This window comes from Coloeus monedula, assembly GCF_965178545.1.
Source record: "Coloeus monedula genome assembly, chromosome: 9".
In the NCBI taxonomy this organism is placed as follows: domain Eukaryota; kingdom Metazoa; phylum Chordata; class Aves; order Passeriformes; family Corvidae; genus Coloeus; species Coloeus monedula.
In genome coordinates, this window is record NC_138789.1 from 30,842,845 (window position 1) to 30,851,846 (window position 9,002).

Below are 9,002 nucleotides of genomic sequence, written 5' to 3' on the forward strand. Positions count from 1 at the left end.
TTTTTAGGGGAAGGGAATTAGGGGGTTTTTTTAACACCTGGAGCATGGAACTGCAAACCTGGCACATTCTGAGGTCAGTTTTTGAGGGCTCCTAAATTTCCCTGCTGCTTTCTCCCTTTTGTTTCTCCTGTTGCAACAGGAGAATTCCCATATCTGAAGCAACTCAGAGGGAACTGGAATTACTGATGTACAGGCTGTTCCCTAAATAATTCAACCTTTGATTAGCAGAAATGACCAGGAAATGCTGGAACAGGGATGTGTAGTGAGCAGGACAAGATACATCCTGCTCTGCTCTCACTTTGATGACCAGCTTCTTAAGGCCAGGCTCCTGGGAAAACTCTTTAAATCTTTTTTTCAGACACTCTGTTGCTGCCTAAATCCTTGTGGCTGCTTAGTCAGGCCCCTTCCATGTGTGTGTGGAAGGGATATTACTCATTCCATAAAGTGGGAGCGCTTAACCTCTTTCCCCAAGAGCGTGGAAGTAGGTTTTGAATGGTGGGAAGCAGCTGCATTCCCAACCAAACCTGTGTGATATCACTGACACTTCCACAACTGCCCCAGGTGTGAGGCTTGAGTTGTGTGAGCACCAGAGAGCACGTCTGGACCTGGGGCTGTGGCAGCTGAGCTCATCACCGGAGATGGAATCACACAATTCCAGACTGGTTTGGGTTGGGAGTGACTTTAAACTCGTCTCATCCCACCCCAACACCTTCCACTGTCCCAGCCCCATCCAGCCTGGCCTTGGGCATTGCCAGGGATCCAGGGGCAGCCCCAGCTGCTCTGGGCACCCTGTGCCAGGGCCTGCCCACCCTCCCAGGGAACAATTCCTTCCCAATCTCCCATCCATCCCTGCCCTCTGGCACTGGGAAGCCATTCCCTGGGTCCTGTCCCTCCAGGCCTTGTCCCCAGTCCCTCTGCAGCTCTCCTGGAGCCCCTTCAGGCCCTGCCAGGGGCTCGGAGCTCTCCCTGGAGCCTTCTCCTCTCCAGGTGAGCACCCCCAGCTCTGCCAGCCTGGCTCCAGAGCAGAGGGGCTCCAGCCCTGGAGCAGCTCCGGGGCCTCTTCTGGGCTTGCTCCAGCAGTTCCATGTCTTTAACGTGGTACCATATTTTTGATATTTTTATGGTCTGTTTCATAACCAGAGACTCTTCTGGTGCGATGTTCCGCAGATACAGCTTGAAACCCTCCTGGTTTTGCGGCTGATGTGCTGAGTTTCCTGGTGGATGTAATTGCAGGTTCTCCGGAATATGGTGCATTGTGCAGACCTGAGTAACCCCACAAAGTCCCTGGAGCTGTACCGGCAGTGGACGGACAGGATCATGGAGGAGTTCTTCCAGCAGGGAGACAAGGAGCGGGAGAGAGGCATGGAAATCAGCCCCATGTGTGACAAGCACACGGCCTCCGTGGAGAAATCCCAGGTAATTGGCCCTGAGCTGCTGCTTTTCCTGCCTCAGCTTGGGACTTGAAAGCAGAGACAGAATTCTGCTGCTTTTGCAGCACAATTAGGAGAGGAGCCAGCGGTTCAGAGCGTGGGTTCAGATCCACCCTGACACCCAGCTGTGCCTGGGGCTCTCACAGGCTGGAGAGGCTCTCCCAGCTCCTCTCATCCCCCTCAGCCTCTCCTCATTCCCTGCTTGTGTCCCAGTTTCCAGAGGGAGCTGGGTCCTTTTGTTCCCCAGGCTGGAAAAGGGCAGTTGTGCTCTGCCCACCCTCTGCCAGGCCTGTCCTGCCCTCACACCCTCCTAACCCCTGCCAGCCCCACTGACCTGCAGGGCTGGGAGCTTCTCCCTGCTGAGATCCACCTCAGGACCCTGGAAAATCCTGGATGTCACTCATTATCCAGGACAATTTTGCAGTGCACGTATCCAGTTGAATTAGAGGCCTTTGGAGCTGCCCTGTGTGGGGTGAATCCCAGAAATACTCATTTGTGTCCATCCAAACCTTAAAACGAGCTGGATTTGCCCCTTTTTTGGGATGAACTGGCTCATCCCTAGTTCTGATTCATAAAATGGTTTCAAGGTCAGATTTTGTTCTGACCTGTGTAGCACAGGCCATAAAATTTCACCCGGATAGTCTGGAATGAAACCAGGAATTTACGTTTGTCCAAACAGATTCCAGCCTTTATATAATGCTGTCTTGAATGTTGTTTTTGCATGACTCCAGCAAGTCATCGCTGAGGTTTTTCAGCTTGAACAAGTAACAAAATTGATGATAATTATTTCCAAATGTCCTCTTGGGCTCAGCCAAGTGGTTTCAAAATTATTCACTCAAGCGCGTGGTGATTTTGTTGGAAAAATCTGATTCCTTAACCTACCAAGAAACGAATCCTCCAGCCAGGCTCGCCTGTGTGCTCCACACAAGAGCTCCAATTCATTCTTTGCTCCACATCTGCACTTCCCAGAGGCTTCCAAATGGCATTTTTGCCGTGCAAAAAGATGGGAATTGCACAAAATGGCCATCATGGAATGGCACGGGAGAAAGGGAGGTGGTGTGTCCATGCTGGAGGGAAACAAGGAGTGGATTGCAAAATCATCTGCAAATATTTCAAAGCTTGAGATGTCCCCTCTTTACATGCAAATATTTTAGGATCAGTGCTGAGCCGTGTGGCCAATTATTCCAGGATTTGGGATGTTTTGAAAGGAACAGTGACCTGAAACAACGATTTTAAAGAAACAGTGATTAACAAGCGCTGATTTTTATCCACGGGTGCCGTAGAGCCCTGGAGCATTTTGGGTTCCAACCATCCCAAACCCTTTTTTTCCCCACTTTTCCCCTGTGCAGCAGGAACTTTTCATCACCTTTTTGCTGGAGCTGCCTCCCCAGCCCGTTCCAACTGGATGGTCACGGTGCTATTGACATCCTGTTGTGTCTGAGGGAGCCGGCTGTGATTCCAAAGCAAACATCTGCACGCTGAGCCCGGCTCCTGGGAGAGCCATTTCCCTGCTCCACACAAAGCCATCCAGCAGGGCAGGGAGCAGGGAAAGGCTCTGCCAAGACGGAAGAATTCCAATCCCCTTTATGGCCGTTCCGCCGGCTCCATCCTGGACGTGGTTCCTCCCTGAGTCAGGAGGAGGAGGAGGAGGAGGGCTGAGCTCAGCGGAAGGGCTGACGGAGCAGCGCATCCCTCACTCTTTCCACCGCTGCAACGTCACTCCAGGGGGCCAGGCAGCGGCTCCCCCCCGCCCTGGGCCGGGGCAGGATTCCCGGGATGAGCACACTGCCTCTCCGTAGAACCACGGAGGCTGCTTGGCACAGGGCAGGAGGAAAACGGGAATGCTGAAAGTGCAGGATCGTGGGGCAGCTCCCAACAGGGACAAACTGCACCCCGCAGCAAAATACACCCAAAGCTTGAAGTTCAGCCCGTAAAGGCTGCTCCCCTTGGGAGCGCTGGGCTATTCCCAGCTGCCAGGCACGTGGCAACCCTGGGATGAGGCCATAAATGCACTGGCCTTGTCCCCAGTCCCCTGGGAATTCTGAGAGGAGCAGACTCTCTCAATGCTGAGAGTCCCATCCAGGTCCAGCTCCATGGCAGGGACACCTCCCACTGTCCCAGGCTGCTCCCAGCCCCAATGTCCAGCCTGGCCTTGGGCACTGCCAGGGATCCAGGGGCAGCCCCAGCTGCTCTGGGCACCCTGTGCCAGGGCCTGCCCACCCTCCCAGGGAACAATTCCTGCCCAATCTCCCATCCAGCCCTGCCCTCTGGCACTGGGAAGCCATTCCCTGGGTCCTGTCCCTCCAGGCCTTGTCCCCAGTCCCTCTGCAGCTCTCCTGGAGCCCCTTCAGGCCCTGCCAGGGGCTCTGAGCTCTCCCTGGAGCCTTCTCCTCTCCAGGTGAGCACCCCCAGCTCTGCCAGCCTGGCTCCAGAGCAGAGGGGCTCCAGCCCTGGAGCAGCTCCGGAGCCTCCTCTGGACTCCTCCAGCAGCTCCACATCCCTGTGCTGTTGGCCCCCGGGCTGGGGCAGCTCTGCAGGTGGGGTCTCACCTGGGCGGGGCAGAGGGGCAGAATTCCCCCTCTCCTTTCCTGCTGCCCACGCTGGGGATCAGCCCAGGGCTCCGTGTGCTGAGTTTCCTGCTGGCTTCAGCTTTTAGTGAAACTTCCATCCAAGGTTTGGTTTTGGACAAGACGTCAGCCCAACCCAAAGCTGTGGGTGGGTGCAGCTCTGGGTGTCAGATGATTGTGTCTGCGTTAGGCTGTGCTGGTTTGGGGACTTGCCCCTGGTATTTTGCTTGTAAAATTAATGCAATATGAACTTTTCACACATCCACCTTTTCCTGGTTATTCCCTTGCCCTGAGGGTGTGTCCCTTTGTTTTCCAGGTGGGATTCATTGACTACATCGTCCATCCGCTCTGGGAGACGTGGGCTGACCTGGTGCAGCCTGACGCCCAGGACATCCTGGACACTCTGGAGGACAACAGGAACTGGTACCAGAGCATGATACCTCAGAGCCCATCCCCTCCCCTGGAGGAGCGGGGCCAGGACTGCCAGGGCCTGATGGAGAAGTTCCAGTTCGAACTGACGCTGGAGGAGGAGGATTCGGACGGGCCGGAGAAGGACGGCGAGAGCCTCGGCTACTTCAGCAATACAGAGACGCTTTGCATGGCCCAGCCAGGGCAGGAGGAGCCCCAGAGGGAGGCAACCATCGAAATTGTGACAGAAGACACATCTCCTGTGGACACATAATGGCCCGGCCCCGCGGGAGTGGCTTTTAAACACTTGCGGAGCTCTTGCAAGCGGCCTCTGACAGCCTCTTAGGCCGGGTCTGAGGCCTCTGCCACGGGGGTGACAGATCCTCCAGCTACTTGAGATTGGAGTCAGGGTTACAGATGGGGTAGGGAATGATTGCTCAGGAAATGCACGGGTGATTGGCGTTGTGGTTTGAGCCTTGTCAGCCAAGAGCATCACGGTGTCCTGGAGCTGGCTTGGGTCGGGCCTGAGGCGGCGGTGACACACAACTGAGAGATTTTATACTGTTAGCTCTGGAGTTTATACCGGTTAGACTGATAGAAACTACTGATCAATAACTCATATCCAACCTGTCCACCCGACCACCTGTCTGCAGACCTGTGTGCCTTCTTTGTAAACACTTTCATGTCTTTTCAAGAGTCTTTCAGTCCAACACACGGAGTTTGGTAGTTCAAAAGCGACACAAAGTGTTTCAGAATTGACGGCTCCTTTTTGGATTCTTCCTGTTACCAGAAGCAGTCTTCCTTTTTTTCCATGGGCAATACCTGTCACTTTATTGCAGTTAATCACTTTGACAGACTAAACAGAAGGGGAAACCCTCTGCTTTGCATTACTGCACCTTTAACGTGTTCTCAATCGCCCCGGTGACCCACTGGGAGTCACTTGGTGCCGCTGTGCACCGTTCCCTCGCTAGGAACAGCAGGATTTTTTCCACCCCGGGGTTTGGGTTTGTGGTGAGCAGGACAGAGGGCAGGTTTTTTTCCCTGGCACAGCTCAGTCCATCCCTGAGTAAGCGAGGCAAGGCAGCGTGTGACACGCCTTCCCCCTCGGCAGCTCCCTGGAATTTGCACGCTCGGATATTTGTGTTTCTCTGGCCTCTCGTCCACGTTCCCTAGGTTTAGGTCCACCATCCTCCTCCTCCTCCTCCTGCACTGCCTCGAGCTCTACCACCTCCATTACTGTTTATAACAGTGTATTTATTACCTACTGTACATACTGTAATGTTTTGTAAGTTATTAATTTATATGAATTAGCATCGCCTGTCGGCGGCGATGTTAATGGGGTAGAAAACTCGGAATAAGAGTTGCCTTTTTTTCTTGTAACCTTTTGTATTGCATAAAGTCCAAGAACCTGAACATAGCTGAAGAGACAGACACAACCCAGGAAGGGCATTCGGGTGGCAGCCGCCCGTGGGGAGGGAACACTGCATCCCAGGGCAGCAAATTTGGGAATTTGCCGGGAACGCAGAGAGGGGGAACCGAACAAAGAACTCCCCACACCCGGGCCGGCTTTTCAATGTCACAATGTTCCAATTTCTGAACAACCCAATGTGAATCTCTATGACAAAAAAAAATGTGAACTGATGTAATAATTGTGCTGTGAAACTTCCTCTGACAAAGCTTGTCCGGCATCGTGAGCGGTGTCAATCTCAGTTTGTAAAATACGTTTCAAGCTTTTTGGTCCAACTCGTGACTGATTAGTTCATGACAATAGCACAGTTGTGCATGATCAATGGGTTTGTTTGTCTGTTGAACACTGCATTGTTCCAGGTGGTTATTTTATTGTTCCCCAGAGTTTCACACGATGTATGTTATAGTATTCTATATTGTGTTCAGATGCATTCTTAAGAGATTTTTATATGAAGTGAATAAATGAAAGCATGACCCAGCCTGTGGCTCCTCGGGAGGCTTTTGTCATCAGTGCTCAGGGGACAGAAAATGGGACCCTCCAAACCCAGAACCCTCCCCTGGCCCAATCCCAGAACCGTGCTGCAGCCCAAAACCCAGAACCTCGCACAGCTGAAACCCAGAACCCTCCTGTGGCCAAAATGCAAAACCCTCCAATAGCCAAAATCCAGAACCTCCTATAGCTGAAATCCGGAACTCTCCTGGAGCTGAAACCCCAAACCCTCCCGTGGCCAAAACCCAGAACCTCCTGTAGCCCAACCCCAGAGCCTCCCGTGGCCCATTCCCAGTGGCCCCAGCGGAGCCGCTCCCTGGGCACGGGCAGAGGAGCGCTCCCGGGGCCCCGGGCACCGTCCGTGGCGCGGCTGGGACCTCGTCCTTCCTGCGGGGCCGTGGCAGCGCAGGCGCCAGGAAGGCGAGCGCAGACAGGAAGCGGTGGCCGCGCACGGCCCGGCCCGCGGGAGCTTTCATGTCCCGGCCTGACCCAAAACAAGCGACTTTCCAGTAAAAAACATCCTGTGCCAGGGCAGGAGCTGCAGGAGAGCGGGGCCGCTGCGCCGCCCTCGCCGCGGGTGACACCGGCGCTGTTCCCTGTGGGGCTCCACAGGCGTTCCCTGGATTCGCTGGCTCCGAAGGGAAGCCACAGGAACAAGTGTGGGTCTCATCCCACGCCCGCCCTCCAGCCCAGCATCCGTGGGAGCAGCGCCTGCCAGGCCACCTTCCAGCACATCCCTCCTGTCCCAGCAGAAGGGGCTTCAGCCAGGGGATCCTGGGGGATTCTCCCAGCTCCTGGCCAGAGTTTGAACCTCTGGAACTCTTTGGTGAAAATTCCTTGGTGGAAACTCCTTGGAAGGGCCAGTAGTGATTTGTCTTTCCCAGTGGATTGATGGAATCCCAGACTGGTCTGGGTTGGGAGGCACCTCAAAGCCCATCCAGCACCACCCATGCCATGGGCAGGGACACCTCCCACTGTCCCAGGCTGCTCCAAGCCCCAATGTCCAGCCTGGCCTTGGGCACTGCCAGGGATCCAGGGGCAGCCCCAGCTGCTCTGGGCACCCTGTGCCAGGGGCTGCCCACCCTCCCAGGGAATAATTCCTTCCCAATTTCCAATCCAAATATCTCCTCTTTTGGCTTAAACCATCCCCCCCATTCAGCCCAAACTCATCCTTTCCATGTCCCTGTACTGTGGCAGCCGCATCCTGCCCGTGGCTCCGGGGATGTGCAGGGATGGGAAGGGGGGTATTGGGATGGGAAAGGAGTTACTGGGATGGGAAAGGAGTCATTGGGATGGGAAAGCACCGGCACCTCCGGGGGGAAAGCACCAAACCAGGAGAGAGCAGCAGCGCTGGGGCTGCAGGGGAAGCACCCCCCCTGTGACAGGGGCAGGCGGGTGCCAGGGTGGGTGCCCGGGTGCGGGGGTGCCCTCCCCTCCAGCCCTCGCTGGCTTCATTCCTGTCCCTTCCCTGACCTAGTTCTGCCAGGCAGCTTCCTCGGGATCGCAGGCACGCGGCGGCGCAGCTCCGGAGCCGGGAAGAGCCGCCTTTCCCTGCCCCTTCCCCGCAGCAGCAGCAGGGAAAATGTTCCAGCGGCCGCTGCACGGCAAATGCAACCCGGACCCTTCTGTTTCCCCTCCAGTTTTAGGGTGGAAATCCCAGTTCAGGTGCTGGGAGGTTCGCTGGCTCAGTGTCCTCGTTCCTCAGCGGATGAGGATTCCCCGTGGCTCTGCTTCGCCATCCTCACATCCAGAGCTCCCGTGGGATTCGCCCGGATTCCTTCGGCATCGGAAGGTGTCAGATGGAGCAGGGACGTGCTGCTTCCTTCTTGCTGTGGAGCGGGGACCTCCCTGGTGGTCCCCCAGTCACTTCCAGTGACTCCCAGCAGCTCCTGGTGAGGGACCCCAGCTTGGGGTCTGCAGCTCCGGGGACAGGGACGCTCAGGGATGCAGGCGGATCTGTCTCTCTGTGCTGCCAGCATTAACCATGGATGTCACCCAGAGCCCCTGGGTGACAGCTGGCCTTGTCCCCGAGGACATAATTTCCCACTGAGGCCGTGGAGCTGGGATTTCAGGGGGATTTCCACCAGCCATGAACCCACCCAGGGCATCAATCCCGGGGATGAGCAGTGGGAGCAGATCCAGCCCTTCCCAGGGCGTGGGGACAAGGGTCCCACAGAGCCCCTGCCACTGCCAGGAAACTTCTGACCCGGAGGTCAGCGTTGTTCACAGAAACTGTGATGCAGAGAAATAAAATTATCAACCAGCCCTGCTGCTTTTTCCCAGCTCAGCCTGCTCTCCTGGGGGTGCAGCCAGATTTCCATGTCCTTTTCCCCCCAATCCATGGGAATTAGGGACGAGCGTGGATGTTCCCACCTGCCCAGGGATGTGTGACAGAGCCAGAACAAGGGACAAGGGACAGGACAAAATGGCTTCAAGTGGCACAAGGGGAGGTTTAAGTTGGATATTTGGGAACATTTCTTCATGGAAAGGGTGGCCAGGCATTGGAACAGCTGCCCAGGGCAGGGGTGGAGTCCCCATCCCTGGAGGGATTTAAAAGCCGTGTGGATGTGACACTTGGGGACACGGGGCAGTGGTGGCCTCAGAGGGCTTTTCCACCCTCAGTGATTCCAACTTCTCTGT

At 55.7% G+C, this 9,002-nt stretch overlaps 1 protein-coding gene across 5 annotated transcripts in view; it reads left to right on the forward strand.

Annotated features, from left to right (window-relative positions):
* Positions 1-6,351, forward strand: part of PDE4B (phosphodiesterase 4B) — a gene marked incomplete at its 5' end in the record, with an annotated part of 152,043 nt that extends 145,692 nt beyond the window's left edge. For all 5 annotated transcript variants that reach the window (XM_082286910.1, XM_082286911.1, XM_082286912.1 and 2 more), the window contains 2 exons: positions 1,234-1,416; positions 4,314-6,351. In XM_082286910.1, the coding sequence (XP_082143036.1) occupies positions 1,234-1,416; positions 4,314-4,679 (549 nt within the window). In that variant the 3' untranslated portion in view covers positions 4,680-6,351. The remainder of the gene's footprint in view (positions 1-1,233; positions 1,417-4,313) is intronic.
* Between the last annotated feature and the right edge of the window lie 2,651 nt (positions 6,352-9,002).